This window comes from Oncorhynchus mykiss, chromosome 8 (assembly GCF_013265735.2).
Source record: "Oncorhynchus mykiss isolate Arlee chromosome 8, USDA_OmykA_1.1, whole genome shotgun sequence".
Lineage (NCBI taxonomy): Eukaryota > Metazoa > Chordata > Actinopteri > Salmoniformes > Salmonidae > Oncorhynchus > Oncorhynchus mykiss.
The window spans coordinates 23066360-23086670 of record NC_048572.1 but is presented as its reverse complement, the minus strand read 5'-3'; the positions used below and the strand labels follow the sequence as shown (position 1 = coordinate 23086670).

At 43.3% G+C, this 20311-nt stretch overlaps 2 protein-coding genes across 3 annotated transcripts in view; one reads left to right on the top strand and one right to left on the bottom strand.

Moving 5' to 3' along the window:
* Nucleotides 1-10287, bottom strand: part of aig1 (androgen-induced 1 (H. sapiens)) — a 68154-nt gene extending 57867 nt beyond the window's left edge. Inside the window, exons 1-2 of the mRNA XM_021611994.2 lie at nucleotides 9956-10287; nucleotides 1765-1920 (exon numbers count right to left, since the gene is read on the bottom strand). Of these exons, the coding sequence (XP_021467669.2) occupies nucleotides 1765-1920; nucleotides 9956-10096 (297 nt within the window). The 5' untranslated portion in view covers nucleotides 10097-10287. The remainder of the gene's footprint in view (nucleotides 1-1764; nucleotides 1921-9955) is intronic.
* A 9431-nt stretch (nucleotides 10288-19718) lies between these two features.
* Nucleotides 19719-20311, top strand: part of hivep2a (HIVEP zinc finger 2a) — a 96864-nt gene continuing 96271 nt past the window's right edge. The window contains exon 1 of one of the 2 annotated variants that reach the window (XM_021611989.2): nucleotides 19719-20114. The gene's annotated coding sequence lies outside the window, so the exon portion shown is untranslated. The remainder of the gene's footprint in view (nucleotides 20115-20311) is intronic. The other variant, XM_021611988.2, reaches the window with a different exon arrangement.

Below are 20311 nucleotides of genomic sequence, written 5' to 3'. Positions count from 1 at the left end.
AGTATTCAGACCCTTTGCTATGATACTCGAAATTGAGCTCAGGTGCATGCTGTTTCCATTGATCATCTTTGAGATCCTTCTACAACTTTCTACAACTCCAGATGTGGTAAATTCAATTGATTGGACATGATTTGGAAAGGCACACACCTGTCTATATAAGGTCCCACAGTTGACAGCACATGTCAGAGCAAAAACTAAGCCATGAGGTTGAAGGAAGAGCTCCGATACAGGATTGTGTTGAGGCACAGATCTGGGGAATGGTACCATAACATTTCTGCAGCTTTGAAGGTCCCCAAGAACACAGTGGCCTCCATCATTCTTAAATGGAAGAAGTTTGGAACCACCAAGACTCTTCCTAGAGCTGGCCGCCCGATCAAACTGAGCAATCGGGGAAGAAGGGCCTTGGTCAGGGAGGTGACCAAGAACCCGATGGTCAGAGTTCCTCTGTGGAGATGGGTGAACCTTCCAGAACAACAACCATCTCTGCACCCCTCACCAATCAGGCCTTTATGTTAGAGTGGCCAGACAGAAGCCACTCCTCAGTAAAAGGCACATGACAGCCCGCTTGGAGTTGCCAAAAGGCACTTAAAGACTCTCAGACCATGAGAAACAAGATTCTCTGGTCTGATGAAACCGAGATTTAACTCTTTGGCCTGAATGCCAAGCGTCACGTCTGGAGGAAACCTGGCACCATCCCTACGGGGAAGCATGGTGATGGCAGCATCATGCTGTGGGGATGTTTTTCAGCGGTAGGGACTGGGAGACTAGTCAGGATTGAGGCAAAGATGAACGAAGCAAAGTACAGCAAGATCCTTGAAGAAAACCTGCTTCAGAGCGCTCAGGACTGGGGCGAAGGTTCACATTCCAACAGGACAACGACCCTAAGCACACAGCCAAGACTATGCAGGAGTGGCTTCAAGACAAGTTTCTGAATGTCCTTGAGTGGCCCAGCCAGAGCCCGGACTTGAATCCGATCGAAAATCTGAAAATAGCTGGTGCAGCTACACTCCCCATCCAACCTGATAGAGTTTGAGAGGATCTGCAGAGAATAATGGGAGAAACTCCCCAAATACAGGTGTGCTAAGCTTGTAGCGTCATACCCAAGAAGACTCAAGGCTGTAATCGCTGCCAAAGGTGCTTCAACAAAGTACTGAGTAATGGGTCTGAATTATTTGAATAAATTTGCAAAAATGTATAAAAACCTGTTTTTAATTTGTCATTATGCAGTATTGTGTATAAATCATTTTTGGGAATAGGCTGTAAGGTAACACAATGTGGAAAATGTCAAGGGGTCTGAATACTTTCCGAATGCACTGTACTCTACATCAGTGAAGCTGTAGTATTGTATGCTGCACTGAGGATACTTGCATTAAATAACAATAATGCAATGAAGCACATATTCCGGTACATTAGCTGTTTCTTCAAATATCTTTTCTCTATCCATGAATGATTCTTGAAAAGGGAACGAGAATGGAAACATATGGTTGTTGTGGATCTGTGGTTTCAAGCATGTAGACTGTCAGAGTAAGAAAGGCCGTTATTTACAATGCAGAACATTTACAGTGTCTTCTGCTTCTTTCTCAGTGAATTTGTGCATCGTTGGCGTACTGTAAAAGGGAAACTATCATAGTCCCAGATCTGGTTGTGCTGTACAGTATAGTCTACTTCAATGGTCGTTGAGTTAGCGGTACAACACAATCAGATCTGAGAGCAGACTCCAACGCTCCAGGCCTACTGTAGTGTTGTGTCGTGACTATCACTCACCACTCCAACGGGGAAGGCCAGCACAGCCATCATCCAGTCCCTCAGGCCAATGAGCTTCCTAAGCTGCCTGTCTTGCTCCTGGTTCTCACTGCCCTTGGTCAGCAGTCTGGACAGGTCTGTCAGCACACACACGCCAAAGAAAACTGCCTGGATCACCTAGAGCAGGGAAGGCGAGGACAAAACGATGTGTTCTTAGAGATAAGAGCAGCCACAACAGATTACACAATAGTTAGACATTATCATGTCACTCTTTCTAAGCAGAATAGCTGATCCAGGAGTTGTGTCACGGGACAAAGAATTTTACAACACAATTTAAATCCGGAGAGGTGAACAGGAGATTATTTTGGGTCACAAAATCAGTAGAGTTCGTCATCTCTCAAGAGGACAGTAGCATTAAATATTAATATCACATTATATTCATGGGAAGCATATGAATCCCAAAAAGCATATCTATAAAACATTCATATGTATATCAAAAAGGAGTTCATTGAGGTGTCCTCTAAAACGCAACGCATATTTTGCCATACATACATTTAAATAAAATACATATTTTATATAGCAATAAAAATAATTATATAACAACCGAACAATTGCATAAACCTCTTACTTTCGATGTCTATCCCCTTAAACTAGCATATGTCATTTTATGTGGGTCTATAAGCAGTCTGTGGCAGCGGTGGGGATTATTTTTGCATGAAATTAAGAGCTAGAGAACATAACAGGGTGTCTTTATCGCCACAGCAAAAACCCAACAGACTGGAAAGTGTGACTTTCATTCTCATTTAATTCAATGTTTCATTTCGGATTCCAGGGACCAGCATTATCTTTTCGGTCCAAAAATTGCGTTGCAGAACTTGGTTCTAGGACAGGGTAGTGCCCAGCAACAGCATCAGTGTGACACCTAGCTAACACACAAGACAGCTGTTTCATTTCTCAGGCGTTTTCGCAGCCTTTATATCTTTGACTTCGTTTTTTTGCCTTTGTAAGCAGCAGGTTTAGCCTGAGGCTATGCAAAAAACGAATGCCTTCCAGGTTCTTTTTCACTTATCTCAAATGCATGGGGTTTGGAAAACAGAGCTCTCACAGGGAATGAATGCCAAAATCTAAGCATAAAACCCTTTAATATTTCTACAGGCTCTTTCCCTGCCCTGTATTGCAGGCACTTAGGAGCAACTACAATCATTCCTGGACTGGAGCTCAGGTTATAAAGTGTTGCTCCACACAACTCAAATGTCTGCAGCTGGGAGAGTGGAGCACAGAGGGAGTCTGGGAAGGAGAATATGGAAGCTGCATGAACAAGAGAGATACAGAACCAGTTTAGAAGTTTAACAGCTATAGGAGTGATGATGTACATACTACAGCATAATGTAATTACAAGACAGACCATATCCAACATGTATTGCCCTATATAGACTAATGGGAAGCAATGTAATGTCTAGGAACCTAATTACCTCCACAGTTAGCAAAGGCTGACAAGAGAGTAGAGTAATGCATCATGTCTTACTTAGCAAAGACATTAGGCACTGTCCTACACTCCCCCTAGCCCTCTTTACATGTGCTGTGTAGTGTGCTGGCCAGGTGCAGAGAGGGCCTTAATAAGTACTGGGTGGTCTAGGGAAGGGGACAGTATGTAAAGCCAGACATAATATCTCTCTGTCCACACCTGCCCCCTCTGGGCATCACCTGACACTCTGTGGCAGAGAGGATCTGCACTCTGGCACTACAGCTATGCCACTTATATAATGTGTGTGTGTGTGTGTGTGTGTGTGTGTGTGTGTGTGTGTGTCTGACATAAAACAGATGACACATGCTCTATATGGTCACTTATTTGGCTTAAAGGCTCTGTGCAGCTGTCTTTATCACACAATCAAATAATTTTCTGTGTAACAATTAAGTACCTTACTGTAATAGTTTTTCAATAAAATCGTCAAAAAGAAAGAGTTTTGCCTAGGGGCATTATAACCTGAAAACTAGCTGTTATTGGCTGAGAGGTTTGGAACGCTCTTTGTTATTTTACCTTGTTATTTTAGCTTGTATACTGTTGTTTAGGGCAGCTCTCATTGTTTAATTTTACTGTGAAGCCCCTAGTCCTGCTCAACATGCCTCAGATAGCCCCCTTGTCCCACCCCCCACACATGCGGAGACCGCACCTAGCATAACTGGCGCCTCCAGAGATGCAACCTCTCTCATTGTCACTCAATGCCTAGGTTTACCCCCACTGTACTCGCACCCTACCATACCCTTGTCTGTACACTATGCCCTGAATCTATCCTACCACACCCAGAAATCTGCTCCTTTTATTCTCTGTTCCGAACGCACTAGACGACCAGTTCTTATAGCCTTTAGCCGTACCCTCATCCTACTCCTCCTCTGTTCCTCTGGTGATGTAGAGGTTAACCCAGGCCCTGTGTGTCTCCAAGAGGTCTCATTTGTTGACTTCTGCAACCGTAAAAGCCTTTGATTCATGCATGTTAACATCACAAGCCTCCTCCCTAAGTTTGCTTTATTCACTGCTTTAGCACACTTCGCCAACCCTGATGTCCTAGCCGTGTCTGAATCCTGGTTTAGGAAGGCTACCAACAATTCTGAAATGTCCATCCCCAATTACAACATTTTCCATCAAGACATAACTGCTAAAGGGGGCAGAATTGTTATCTACTGTAGAGATAGACTGTAGCGTTCTGTCATACTATCCAGGTCTATGCCAAAACAGTTTGAGCTTCTACTTTTAAAGATCCATCTCTCCAGAAATAAGTCCCTCACTGTTGACGCTTGTTATAGACCCCCCTCAGCTCCCAGCTGTGCCCTGGACACCATATGTGAATTGATTGCCCCCCATCTATTGTCAGAGTTCGCACTGCTAGGTGACCTAAATTGGGATATGCTTAACACCCCGGCTGTCCTACAATCTAAGCTAGATGCCCTCAATTTCACACAAATTATCAAGGAACCTACCAGGTACAATCCCAAATCTGTAAACATGGGCACCCTCAGATATAATCCTGACCAATTTGCACTCTAAATACACCTCTGCTGTTTTCAACCAGGAACTCAGCGATCACTGCCTCATTGCCTGCGTCCGTTATGGGTCCGCTGTCAAACGACCACCCCTCATCACTGTCAAACGCTCCCTAAAACACTTCTGCGAGCAGGCCTTTCTAATCAACCTGGCCCGGGTATCCTGGAAGGATATTAACCTCATCCCATCAGTAGAGGATGCCTGTTTGTTCTTTAAAAGTGCTTTCCTCAACATCTTAAATAAGCATGCCCCTTTCAAAAAATGTAGAACTAAGAACAGATATAGCCCTTGGCTCACTCCAGACTTGACTGCCCTTGACCAGCACAAAAACACCCTATGGCGTACTGCACTAGCATTGAATAGTCCCCGCGATATGCAACTTTCAGTGAAGTCAGGAACCAATACACACACTCAGTTAGGAAAGCAAAGGCTAGCTTTTTCAAACAGAAATTTGCATGTTGCAGCACTAATTGCCAAAAGTTTTGGGACACTGTAAAGTCCATGGAGTATAAGAGTACCTCCTCCCAACTGCACACTGCACTGAGACCAGGCAAAACTGTCACCACTGATAAATCCACGATAATCTAGAATTTCAATGAGCATTCCTCTACGGATGGCCATGCTTTCCACCAGGCTACCCCAACCCCGGCCAACAGCTCTGCACCACCAGCAGCAACTGGCCCAAGCCCCCCCCCCACTTCTCCTTCACCCAGATCCAGACAGCTGGTGTTCTGAAAGAGCTGCAAAATCTGGATCCCTACAAATCAGCTGGGCTAGACAATCTGGACCCTCTTTTCCTAAAATTATCCGCTGCCATTGTTGCAACCCCTATTACTAGTCTGTTCAACCTCTCTTTCATATCATCTGAGATTCCTAAAGATTGGAAAGCGGCCGCTGTCATCCCCCTCTTCAAAGGGGAAGACACTCTAGACACAAACTGTTACAGACCCATATCCATCCTGCCCTGCCTTTCTAAAGTCTTCAAAAACCAAGTGAACAAACAGATCACCGACCATTTCGAATCGCGACCAGTTTGACTCTTTTCTCTGTATATATCAATGATGTCGCTCTTGCTGCGGGTGATTCTCTGATCCACCTCTATGCAGATGACACCATTCTGTATACGTCTGGCCCTTCTTTGGACACTGTGTTAACAAACCTCCAAACGAGCTTCAAAGCCATACAACACTCCTTCCATGGCCTCCAACTGCTCTTAAATGCTATTAAAACTAAATGCATGCTCTTCAACCGATCGCTGCACGCACCCGCACACCCGACTAGCATCACTACTCTGGACTGTTCTGACTTAGAATATGTGGACAACTACAAATACCTAGGTGTCTGGCTAGACTGTAAGCTCTCCTTCCAGACTCACATTAAGCATCTCCAATCCAAAGTTAAATCTAGAATCGGCTTCCTATTTTTGCAAACAAAGCCTCCTTCACTCATGCTGCCAAACATACCCTCGTAAAATTTACTATCCTACCGATCCTTGACTTCGGCGATGTCATTTACAAAATAGCCTCCAACACTCTACTCAGCAAATTGGATGCAGTCTATCACAGTGCCATCCGTTTTGTAACCAAAGAACCATATACTACATGTATGCTCTCGTTGGCTGGTCCTTGCTACATATTCGTCGACAAACCCACTGGCTCCAGGTCATCTATAAGTCTTTGCTAGGTACACTGGTCACCATAGTAACACCCAACCATAGCACACGCTCCGTCCGGTATATTTCACTGGTCATTCCCAAAGCCAACACCTTCAACACCGCCTTTCCCTCCAGTTCACTGAAGTTTTAGACTTATATCTCCCTCACTAACTTTAAGCGTCAGCTGTCAGAGCAGCTTACCGATCGCGGCTGCTGTACACAGTCCATCTGTAAATAGCCCATCCAACCAACTACCTACCTCATCCCCTCATTTTCTGCTCTTTTGCACACCGGTATTTCTACTTGCACATTCTCATCAGCACATGTATCACTCCAGTGTAAATTGCTAATTTGTAATTACTTTGCCACTATTGGCCAATTTATTGCCTTACCTCCTTACTTCATTTGCACACACCGTATACAATATTCTATTGTTATTGACTGTACTTTTGTTTATCCCATGTGTTTTGTCGCACTGCTTTGCTTTATTTTGGCCAGGTTGCAGTTGTAAACCTGAACTTGTTCTCAACTGGCCTACCTGGTAAGGTAGGTGAAATAAAAGGTGAAATAAAAAATATACATTTTGGCAAGTCAAAACTCTGCCCATGTAAAACCCGCTGATTAGAAGGTCCTGTGTAAATTGTATTTTCAAACAGCAACTATCTGGAAATAACTCTGATCACATTTATTCACACTTTCACAGTGTTTGTTTTTGAACAATATGATACAAAACACAGGAAAAACTCAATTGTTACTGCATTGGGCCTTTAAAACTGATTAATTTAACTAACAACTTGGAAGTGAGAGAACATTTTAAACCAAAAGTATGACTCAGTTTCATAATCTGTCTGCTAGGTGCCTCAGTTTTTATCCGAAGAGGCACTATGCTAAACCACAACAAAACTTTTCAGATCATATGACTTGACTCCAAGCACAGGGGTTAGACGTTTTGTTCTGCCTATTGATTCATGTGGACAAAGGCCAGATCTCACTGGTGGTATCAACCCACTGGACAGCCCTGTGTTCTGCTCCTCATGTATCCCCGATGGAAACCCACATCTGAACTCCACACTCAATAATGAATGACTGAGACCCAATGAAAACATATCTACAGGCTAAAATCACAGCTAGGCAGCCAAGGTCCTAAACCAAGTGAAGTGTAACAGAATTAGTGTAGACAGACAGAGGCGTGGAGGTTAGGCCTGGCTACCGTGGCTGGTTTCTAGTTTTCCACTAGACTTCTATCCCATTCGCCCTGAGTAAGGTCTGATTCTAAAGCCTGCGAGCGAGTGGCATCTTTTGCTGTGATAATATTTCTTTGTTGTCTGTTCTAATAATAACTGCTTCATATAGCAACACTTAATCATGATGATGACGTATAGAATAAAACGAAACCAGTTATTCAAAAGGCCTAGCTGTTTCATGTCAAACTCAATCCATATCAACCTCACATCGTGTTACCTTCATTACTTGTGCCCCTATTTGTGTGAGCTAAAACAGAGCAAACTACCCACTACCAGTGTCCCACTGGGCAAAAAAACTGGTTGAATCAATGTTGTTTTCACGTCATTTCAAAATAATACAATCAATATGATGAGGTTGAATAAACACAGAAAACTGTTTGGATTTGCGAAGAATCATCAAAGTAAGGGAAACGTTATTTTCTTCACCCAACTTTTAACCTAAATCCAATGACATGGTGACACTTTCTATTGATTTCATGTTGAATACAGATTAGTTTACAAATCAACCAAATGTAAATCAAAACTAGATGTTGAACTGAAATCTGTTCACAGTGGGGTGTGAGTAGCAGTGGTGTAAAGTACTTAAGTAAAAATACTTTAAAGTACTACTTAAATAGTTTTTTGGGGTATCTGTACTTTACTTTACTATTTATATTTTTGACAACTTTTACTTTTACTTCACTACATTCCTAAAGAAAATGATGTACTTTTTACTCCATACATTTTCCCTGACACCCAAAAGTACTCGTTACATTTGGAATGCTTAGCAGGACAGGAAAATGGTCCTTTCACCCACTTATCAAGAGAACATCCCTGGTCATCCCTACTGCCTCTGATCTGGCGGACTCACTAAACACACATGCTTCGTTTGTAAATGATGTCTGAGTGTTGGAGTGTGCCCCTGGCTATCCATAAATCACAAAAACAAGAAAATGGTGATGTCTGGTTTGCTTAATATAAGGAATTTTTAATTATTCATACTTTTACTTTTGACACTTAAGTATATTTTAGCAATTACATTTACTTTTGATGCTTAAGTATATTTAAAACCAAATACTTTTAGAATTTTACTCAAGTAGTATTTTACTGGGTGACTTTCACTTTTACTTGAGTCATTTTCTATTAAAGTATCTTTACTTTTACTCAAGTATAATAATTGGGTACTTTTTCCACCACTGGGGAGTAGCTACACGCTTTGATTCCTGAGAAAAATAAAACTAATAAGCAGAAGAATGAGAGAATCCGTCATAAGTAGTAGGACATTGCACATTTTCATTACAGTAAATTGGGAGCTAAATCTAAGTACTATTCCTGGGGTTGGCATATTCACGTCACATTGGCGTTTTTATCATCACGGCAGTAATTCATCATGACTAAAGACAGAATCATGACTAAATAGTAAACACACACATGCACAAACATGCGCATGCACGCGCGACACACAAACTTTGTTGTCAGGATTTATATGATCGGCTTAAACTAGATGTTGTAATGCACAATAACAAAACATGTTTATTGCTGTTATTGCATTTAGCGCCATTGCCATAAAAATAGTAGTAAAATGGCTCAGCAGTGGGCTTCTAATGTGGAAAACATGAGTCATCTGTTGAAAAACTGACAGAACATCAGGATCTAAATATATATGTGTGTGTGTGTGTGTGTGTGCGTGCGTGTGCGTGTACATATACTTATAGAGTAAGCAAAATGTGAAAATGTATTTCAGAAAACAAGAGTGCAACTATTCCTAGAAAAAAGAAGAGCAAATCACAGACAGTGAGATAAAGAAAACATCCTGGGTGTTTTCATAGAAGGTTTTTTACTATCCAAACAACGTTCTCTTAAAATAAAGGCTGTGTGATCTAACAGGGGAATCATTTGAGCTCGGGATGTCGTTATCCTAATCACATCATCTCGGGTACCCACGGGCCACGGATGGTTCCTTAATAATTGTGATTCATGTGATTCCAATGTTGCAACAAAAAAAGGCAACTGACTTGCGCGCATCAGCAGCCGAGAAGAGGGGGAGCCTTTTTAGTGGGTGTGAGCTTTTAATGACCGTAACACTTGCCCAAAAAATTGAGGAGTCTGTACAGCGCTGGAAGAAACAAAACATATTGTAGCTGACAGCCTAATAACACAGCAGGCCCGTTTCGCAACTGAGGGTGGGCGGTATCAACAACTGGAGGTAGGACACTGACTGTAGCATATCATACCATGACGTGCTAGCATTTCTGAATGACCAGGCTTCGGTCTAGAGAACAATATTACACTTACCAGGTCTATGAATGTTAAAAACTTCCAGCTCCCGCCATATGTTTGATGCGCGGGCATGTCAATTGCTTTATAATTGCAGAGGATGGAGAAATAGGACAGGAGAATGGCTACCCTTAGCACCTGAGATGGGATGAGCGCCATGTTTTTTCTCCGTGTCCTTGTCTCGTCTCCTGCTATATCCTCCTGTCAGATTGATGCTGCGGGTCTCGCACAGTGCAGGGGGGTCGTTGCCTCGGAGAAGGGAATCAGACAGAGGAGGTTGCGTACGAGATGTGAACGTGAGGAAAGGGATGAGGAGGAGGGGTGTTGCCATAGAAACAGAACGCAGCCTCTCCAAGACGAGGAGGAGCAGACCACTATGTGATGCTCTGCATACATACAGAGGCTCCTTCAATGATGTCTTTATAGTCTGGTCAATGGTTTTGGCTAGTCTAGTGTAACGGATGTGAAACGGCTAGCTTAGTTAGCGGTGGGGAGCACTGAATAGCCTTTCAATCGGTGACGTCACTTGCTCTGAGACCTTGAAGTAGTGGTTCCCCTTGCTCTGCAAGGGCCGCGGCTTTTGTGGAGCGATGGGTAACGATGCTTCGTGGGTGACTGTTGTTGATGTGTGCAGAGGGTCCCAGGTTCGCGTCCGGGTATGGGCGAGGGGACGGTCTAAACTGTTACACTAGTATAATAGTGGAATAATGCTAATGTATTCACATTGCATCTTTGCACATGCATATAGTTCAAATGTGCTCAACAATTTATTGTAACTAAATATTTTTCACTTGGGTGCTTTTAAACAATAAAAAATGGCAACACAAAATTAACATTGTGTTCTAACACAAGACTCGACTGCTTGTCCCTCCAATTGAATAAAAAAACACTGTCTTCCTTCTGACATACTTACATTCTGTTTCAGGATAGAGGCAGTTACAGAGGTTTGTTGCTCCAGCCGAGACTTTCTGATATGTTATAATTAACTGCCTTTGGCAGGTAGCTTACTATTACTAGAAGCGTTTTACAACTCTACAATGGTCTCTAGGACACAAGGCCAACTGATGGTGCTTAGATTATATCTGTTTACTACTTTATTGGCAGTCTTCAGGATCCCAAGGCTGTTATAAATTAGATATTGTGTTATTAATTCCGTCACTGGGTTTTCATATTTTATTGATCCCGTAAAAGTACAGTACTTTAACCAAAGCAAAGCACCACTAGGGGACTGAGGGCATGACCAGAAGAACATCAAAGTGTTGCGTGACTCTTCAGAGCTAAGAGAATAGGCCTGGGAAATAAGAGGGCATCAAGCGCATCAGATCAGACACCATTCCGGAACAGAAAAACACCTAGGTTTTTCCCACTGACACATTGACTGCTTCACACAGTATTACCGTAATCTATAATTGCCAGCTCCAGTCTCAAAGCTTTTTGAGAGATGTCAGGCAGCGGCAGACTAACTCTCCCCCCTGTTAAAATCAGTATTAAGTTACGATAAGGCAGCTACAGAGGTTTATTCTATAAAAATCCCTCGCTAGAGACAGACAAATGGTTTCCAATCCCAGCTATTAAGAGGATAGAGAACTGGGGATTACAGCTTCTGGCCTCGGTCCCCCCCAAAGTCAGCACAAGATTGGAAGGCTGACTTGGGCAGGCAGGCAGAGATGGTATGGATGGATGGCCTATCCTGGTATAACCCTGGTGAGATGCTTTGTGGGTCTGAATATGAGTCCTGCCTCATTCGGTAACACAAAAGCTCCCAACTACCATAAATGCATAATTTCGACATTTTGGATCTAATACACTGAGTTACTAAAACATTCTGTCAGGAACATTCACTTCATGTAGAGTGCAGAAAACTCAATTGTTCTGCAAGTGTTCTTGGCCTGCTGCAGAGTTGCAGGGGTCTGCTGGAGTGCATGCGCTGGCTTTTGACGGTTTGTGGTTAGCCGTGGGGTGTTTGCTTGAGAGTTTCCAGTGTCACCGCCTGCTTTAAAGTAGAGGAGCTGATTCGCAGCTAGCTATTGCACACTCATCCAGTTTGCTCTGCACTCTCAGTGCACTCGGTGGATACAGCCGAAATCGTCCCTCTTCTCACTGGGATGTATTGGCTAGCGAGAGGCTTCTGTGCTGGGTGAACACAGCATGGGCTCCGTCTCATGTTTGGATATGATCTAGGAGTATAACCATTGGCATGTTAAAGCAGTGGAACAGTTTTGAGTATTGTTTTATGGCGGGCCTATAAAGGCCAGTAGTTGTGGGTTTAGCACTCCAGACTCTGTCTATCACATCCACATACCGTGGCCTTTCTTTCTCTGTTCTTCCTCTTTGAATATGTCGTTCATTCTATGTTGACTGTAGATACCCAACACACTACAAGAACCAGACTGGGATTACGCCATAGATGTTGTGCAGCCTAAATGTGGCTGTCACAAATTCCCATCAGGTTAACTAGGGAATTTCAGTCCTTAATCCACTCGACATCTGTCCTCATCCAAGCATCCGTCTTTAATGACTCCCCCTCGCCTCAGATAAATCTCCACAAACAACACACGAGAGGATGTCCATCTCATCCAAGTCATCTTTCATTATCCCCCACTAGCTGAGCTGTGTAGGAAAGGTCGGGCTAATCCTCTGGCAGCCAGGGCAAGGCTGTGTCTTGACTGGCGCTACACAGGACATAAACCCTCACTCACCTCTCCTCTCCTCACCTTTCGCTATGGCCCCATAGATTTCAATACAGCATGCAAGTGACTTAGCTCTCTCTCTCTCTTTCTCTGTGTGAGCTGGCTGGCTGGCTAGCTAGCTGGCACATCATGTCAAGGGCCTAAAAATAGGCCTCCAAGCCTCATTAAGGCCCTAAGTTTGTTTGCCTCGGTATAATGCCCATGCACAAACGCTGGCATCCATTGGCCCGGGTGTTTGTGTCTGTTTGCAAACATCAAAGTCTGGCCAATCAATCTAATGAGGAGAACGAGGACACACATCTGTTCTCTCGTGCCTGTCTTTTACCTCCATCCCAATTTTTGTAATTAGAGGTCCCCATGGTAAACCACTGCTTTAATCCAGATTGGTAATGATAAATAAATATTTATTTATCTATTTAGTCGGGGGCAAATACATCCAGCTTTAAACAGGGTTGGTTTACATAATAACACCCCCCCCCCCCCCACCCCCAGACAGTTTGATGAGGAAACATGGCCGATAAATGAGTCCTTTAAGTGTAGTGGCTATAGCCCAGCCCAATGTGGAACATCTTCCATGTGCATACGCTGCACGCTTGGTTGGTTTATTACTGCGTTACAATCCTGAAGGAGGGTGAGTGTTTTTCGATTTTGAAACGGATGATGGTTTTTATGGTTTTAGCCTTTGACTTTGATCATGGCTTTCATGTTTGTCTGTATTTTGCACCCAAGTGAAATTAGTATCACTAACCTTGTGGGGGGTAGGATTAGTGATAAAGAGCACTGCCAAGGGTCTCCCTGCCTGCCTCATGTGTTCTGATTAGAATGGATCATTTGATGAGATAAAGATGTCATGAGACGCACGGCAGAGCAGAACGCTAATTGTCCCCAAGACTCTGACTGGCCTGAATGGGAGTGTTGCATGTTGCACCTACTTCTGTCTGCTTTCAGCATCATCCTGATGACAGTGTTTAAAGGATGTCGTTTCTGAATAAAGCTCACAGTATCATATTCCTGGACCCATGGCCATGCCAAAATGTCCACGTTTAGTTGATTTCTTTATAGGCTGACACCAGAGGAGAGGGGCCTCAGCCATGCACCTGTTGTGAGGAACGGAGCGAGGCATTGACAGAGGAGCGTGTCTATACCCTTGGATTTTGATGGAGAGGTGTGAAAAGGCCGGAGGCTGCCAATAGGAAGGTAAACACGTGTGTTTGTGCAGGAGAATGGCTGATTACGCAAGAGCGCCACAAAAAGAAAGTGTAGCTTGCACAAACACCAGGCTGTAAAAGCTTCAGAGACAAACAAAGGTGGCACGGAATGGGCCACAAAGGGACACTGACAGGTGAGGGTTGAATGGAAATAGCATTCTCATAACCTGCCTGTTACATCAAACCTTCTGTGGTGTCTGTATAAGGACAGAACCTTATCTTTTACCTAGCGGAGCTGGACTGTGCTGGCTCTCTGTCTGTTCAATTACTGGGCTACTAGTATGGCCTCTCCTTATTATTTACACAACAAAGTTCCTAATAAAACGGGGATTTGTCCAAATGGAAAGAGCAATCACTTTGTGGAAAATATTATTCACAGCGACCGGGTGATATTAATATAGAAAATATGTATTTTGTCGGTCAGGGCTATCCCTCCACAGCCACAGTAGGACATTACAGCCCATTTACCAATCCCATCTGGATAATAAACAGAGAGATCTCATTAGCTAAAAGTATACTGGCCGCTGTTGCCGGTTATGAGCTGCCGTTCTTGCCATCAGGAAGGGTCGTCTGCAGTGCACACAATTTTACTACGCATAGATTAAAACAATTTCATTTGTCCAGCTCCTGCCTGAGCTCAGGGAAAATATATGACTGTGCTGAAAGGTATAGAGATTAAACTGGCATGTCACTGTGTCTCAGCTATATGCCAGCAAGCTTAATCACCACCTGTAAAACATCTCAGCCTGGAATTGGTTCTGCTCAGTCTGCAATTAACATTGTCTTTGGAAGTGACTTTAAAGCCTTGCAGTATCATGCTTTACATGCTCACTGAGAGGATTGCAACGATGGGTGCCATGTTCAATTATTTTGTCTAGACTAAATCACGTAAATGATCTAAGAGGGTCCTATTGCCTAGACTGTTCTGATTTCACAGCAGCCACGTTGAAGCTTGTGTATCATGTGAGAAGAGATCAGCTTGTTTAAACCAGATATGAGAAAATGTCATATTCACACTGTTGAATATTACAGATAGACCGATACCTGTAGATCTGAAGGGGATTTATCACAGTGTAGTGGCAGACTAGAATAAACACTATGTAGAATAAACTCTTAGAATAAACTCTATGTATTGTAGATGAAGGTTAAACAATCCTAAATGGAAGGGATGGGAACTCCGGCATGGGACTATGTGACAGGAAAGAGAAATCATAACGGGATCAGTGGCTGTGTCCTGTAATTTGGAGAATATGTTGACCCGGCTGATCCCAGGCAAGCAGAACAAGCTGCCAAGTCCTGGGTGGAAAGCATCCCTCTGCCAGGCTGCTATGTATTACCACTTTCTGTCACTTTCTGTCAGTTTCCTACTTCAAACACAGCGCAGTCCCAGGAGTTTAAGAGGTGCTGGCAGTAGCCGGCTTTTTATCTCCCGAAATGTTCCACTGTGGGAAACTTTGCCTAGGCAACAAGAGCCCCAGTGTCCGGAGGTTGGAAATAAAAAAACAAGATCGACCCATTTCCGAGGAAGAGGGGGTACACTGGCTCCCAGAACAGGGGTGCGTGTCTCTGACCTCACAACCTTGATGGGTAAGTCAAAACATTCTCTCACTCACAAAAACTACAAGGAAATAATAGCCAAGAGCATATTTTGATTTATATATAGTTTGATTCTTGGAGCACTCGAACTTTAGTAAGTGAACAGAAGTGAACAGCTATCAACCTATCATCAATTGATGAGGTGATTATTTTATTTCTGACATTTTAAGTTGTATCAGGAGAAGTCAGATCAGGCATGCTGACACTGTTTGGGATTTCTCTAGTAACACAGACTGTCTGCTCTGTACCTACTTTGAACTTCAATCAACAGGAACTCTTAAGGTCAGAGACAGTATTCTAGTTTGACCACTAGGGGTCTTGGTTTACCTCTGTCTGGTAAAAGAGTGAAGACATTACAGTTACCTATCTGAGAGGCTTTCAACAGGCCTTTTATCGAATGTACGGCACGCTAAGTGTCATTTTTGATAACATTTTCCATTTGGTTTGCTATTTCGTGACTCAACACAATTATGCAACTGCCATTCAAACAATAGTGTTGACTAAACTGACAACTCTTGGTATGCAAAAGTGAAAATACTACCCCATTCAATAATAACAATTGAATTGAATTGAATATGTTTCATATGTGTTTGTCTATCCTATCAGTGAGAAGTGTTGTCCCTTTCTCAGGTATGTGTAAAGAAACCTGGGTTGTTTTATCATAGTCACCCATCAGCCTAGTGCAGTTTTTACTGACTGTTTTACAGCCTGGGAGCAAGAGATGAAAGCAGCTCTTCCTTGAGGATTCACCAGTGGCCACCAGTCATGCTGCGTTAGTGCCCTGCCTTATCACTCATACAAAATGACCTTTGTCATAGTGTAGCACATGTACAGTATATCCTTATGAGAGAGAGAGAGAGAGAGAGAGAGAGAGAGAGAGAGAGAGAGAGAGAGAGAGAGAGAGAGAGAGAGAGAGAGAGAGAGAGAGAGAGAGAGAGAGAGAGAGAGAGAGAGAGAGAGAGAGAGAGAGAGAGAGAGAGAGAGAGAGAGAGAGAGAGAGAGAGAGAGAGAGAGAGAGAGAGAGAGAGAGAGAGGTGAAGCGAAGCTGGGATTCCAGGGAATGTGTGACACAGCACTGAGTGTTAGAGCTAATCAGAGGAGCTGAACTTGCACAATAGCAGCAGATTATTGCTGGGTACAACTAGGTGTGGAGCCTGAGAGTGTGGTGCCCATGCCCAGTGAGTAAGCACTGACAATACATCAGCTGTCGAGACCTCATTGTTTCAGAGGCACTGGTTGCAGCCACTGGACATGTGCCTGAGGGCAAGAATGTTTGTGTGTGTGTGTGTGTGTGTGCGTGCGTGTGCATTGTTCTGAGGAACTTTATAATGCTTTCGATGATACTGCAGCAGGACAACAGGCATGGAAATGGTCTCCAGTGCCTCTGTGTGCTTCAGGAAGTGGCCTGTTTGACTGTGTACAATGTGTTGTGAATGTAGCGGACAGGCCTTCAATGGACATGCTGTGTTCTATCTAAGCCATTACACAGTGAAGAAGACATTCAAGGGGCTTGTCTCAGGATCAGTTACAAATTAGCTTAATGAGTAGGAGCTCGAAGTATGTAACAGTAAAGGCCATAGTATCATCATTTGTTGTGATTATGTATAATTAATATGCGGTTACAATTTAAAATATTTTAGACATTCATAATAAAATTAGTCACCGTGTTTTAACAAGTATCATCACCTGCTTGGTTCTTGGGCCATTACGTTTCAGTGACTAAGTCAGAGTACAAAAAACTTGATCTGTGGGAATACCCTCAGGGGTCCTTGGATGAATGTCAAAATATGAGACTCTTGCAGGTACTCGTACCAGCAGCTTTGACATCACCTTCTAGGAATACTGTACCAACGATGTTAGATAACCCAGAGGAAAGACACTGTTCTAACATGCCTTTTGTGGTCAAGAGGACAGGTTATTTCTCTTGGTGTTGTTTCACCAGAGATAGTTTAAAGGGGTTTAGTAGCAGTGCTGGTTAACGTATTTAAAATGTTAAGTTGGATAACGTTTAGCTTTTTTATGTGTCATGTATTTATGCATGTGAGTCATATTGACGTATAGGCACACTATCTCTTACTAGTCAGCCCTTGAGCAGTATGACAATATTACTCCTAGAAGACCAGCCATGATTTAAAGACAGTTTGTTTAGGGCCATGGGAGCTGATCTCCCTTGGGAATGGCTTTCTAAAGATTACAGAGAGGAGGTCTCCATGGGGAGTCCCAAGCCACAGCTGATATGATATGGCCATGAGCTACCAGAGACTGTAAGCCACTCTTGTTCTAGCTGATAATCCACTTAACTCTATATATGTACAACACACACACACACACACACACACACATCACACACACACACACACACACACACACACACACACACACACACACACACACACACACACACACACACACACACACACACACACAGTACCAGGGCCCAGGCCAAAGAAAGCATAGGCTGTATTAGACACACTCACTTTCATTGAGGAGTTGTGTTACCTCGCTCCTAAGGACTGGCTCATGTGTTTACCAAAAGAGGATGAGTTTACTGGATGTCTCATGATGGCTGTTGTGGTGGTCTGGTTATTTATAGACATTCACTCTTGCGATAATATCTAGAGTCAAATCAATAATTTTGTGTTTGAATAATTAGGGCTATCGAAATGACTGGAATACCCTATGTGAGGACTTTGGCCAGCAAGGCTATGTCCCTAATACCTACGTTACACTTACCTTTGTAACTACCCTGTGATTCTATTGGGTTTCAGCTTCAGATAATATAGGGTGAGCCTATTGTTGTTCTATTGATGCACATGCAGTCTAACATAGGCTACATAAGTAGCACCGGGTGTTATTCTGTTTTTATAATGCATGGTGACCATAGTCTCATGCAGATGAAACCATTAGCACCCATAGGCCTCTTCATTTCCCTTCACTTTGTCCTTTTGCTTTTGAACTACCAATGGACTGCCGTAGACTGTTGATAATGAATGGACTTTTCAATTTACTTGCCTAACACATTCTGTAATTGTTTAAGGGGTTCCTGAAGTATACAGCTCAAAGAGAAGCGTGTACTCTCATGTAGACAGTGGCGGATTTAGGTATAGCCGACCCAGCGCGGCATTTTCCCGGGGCGCCCGCACAAAAAAAAAGTGGAATGGTGACATTTACGTGACCGGTTTTCTATCGCGCATTTGCACGTCACGTCGATGATATAATGTCACTGTGTGGAACTGTGGGTCAATTAACCTTGTCGGAGTGGGAGCCCTGATTCTAGTTGGTGAGCTAGGCAGGCTACTGCCTGGGAAGGTCTCCCACTCAGAGGTATGAGATGGGGAGGGGGGCGGGGGTAGGTTGACCTCAGGTCTCCCCATTGGAAGCCCGAGGTAGGGGGAACAGGGGAATATATCAAATAGCTCACCTCTAACTTTGTACAGTACTAATGCAATTAGTCAAATCAGTCACACTACGAAATGCTACCAAATAAAACACAATTCATTCATAATACTGTGAATATATAGTTTCACAGACATATTGTTGATTTTTTTTCTGGTTTGCTGGAAATCGTTAAAAATAATATAAAACCAGTCTGCACACCACCAAGGTGAACTGGTTTAGTCTTGGCTCTTGGTTGACAGTGTTGGGGGAAGGGTAATGTATTGATGCTCAGTGCCAAATCAACACAAACTTGTGTCTATTTGTCTCTGTTTCTTCTTTTTGATATATGTTTATATTTATATAGTTTTAAATGTTATGATTATTTATTTGTGTTGTTACAAATGTCTGAATAAAAATGACCGTTTTTTTTTGGGGAGGGGGGCGGCTGAAGGGGGAGGTTCGCCCAGGGAGCCATACAAGCTTGAACCCCCACTGCATGTAGAGAATCATTTTCACTGGAACATAGGAAGAGGCAGACTAAATAAACGGGTTGCATAGTGTACCCTGAGAATAAAGAGCGTTTACACCTATATTGAATTACATTCACTGTGGCAACAGTGACTGTAGTGGCAGGCACACAGTAATTGCACCATGGTATTTTATAAGATATGCTAGATACATATTTTTATATGAATAGAGGCCAGAATAAATGAATGAAAATACATCAAATTGGGCCTCGCATGAAATGTACTCTGTCTGTTTGCGTGTCACGTCCCCGGGCGCGCCGCTGAGGGAGTTCCCTTTGTGCAGAGCTCCGTTGAAAGGAGGACGGGGCCGGATTCTCCCTGTCCCTCACCCTCCTCACACTGCTTCGCTCCATGGCTTCTGCCTCTCTCTCTGGGCCGAGCTGGGGGATCCGATGACGTCACGCACCAAACACTGTCACTCACTCCCTCTCTCTCTACCTCTGTCTTTCGCTCTCCCCTCTCCCTCTCTCAGATGTTCTATTCTGGGAAGTTGTGCCAGGAATAATAGCTTCGGCGTCTTCCTCACAAACTGAAAAATCGTGTCGAGGAGGATGTTTTACTCACAAGGTGTCTTCATTTAGTAGCAGCATAAGGCTTTAGAATAGTCATACGGAAGTCGATCTTTTTTTGGTGCTAATTCTTGTTTAATTTTTCACTCTTCAGTCTTGGAGGCTTTTATCCGACAATTAGCGAAGTGTCAAGAGCGTTGTCATAGGTTGTAATTTATTTGGGATTTTACCGGACGTGGGTTTTTGCACGGCACCTGAAGTGTGACACGGTAAGTGACTAAATAGAAGCTGTCAGTTGACTTCCAGTGTACAATTTCGTTGTTTTGCAACGAAAAATCTATAGTGTTTGTTCTATTTATTACGATAGCTATGTGGGGAATACCCAGTGCTTTGCATGCAGATTAGGAATGTTGCGTAATATCCTAAGGAATTTGCACAGCCAATGCAGCGGGCAAACGGCTTGTAA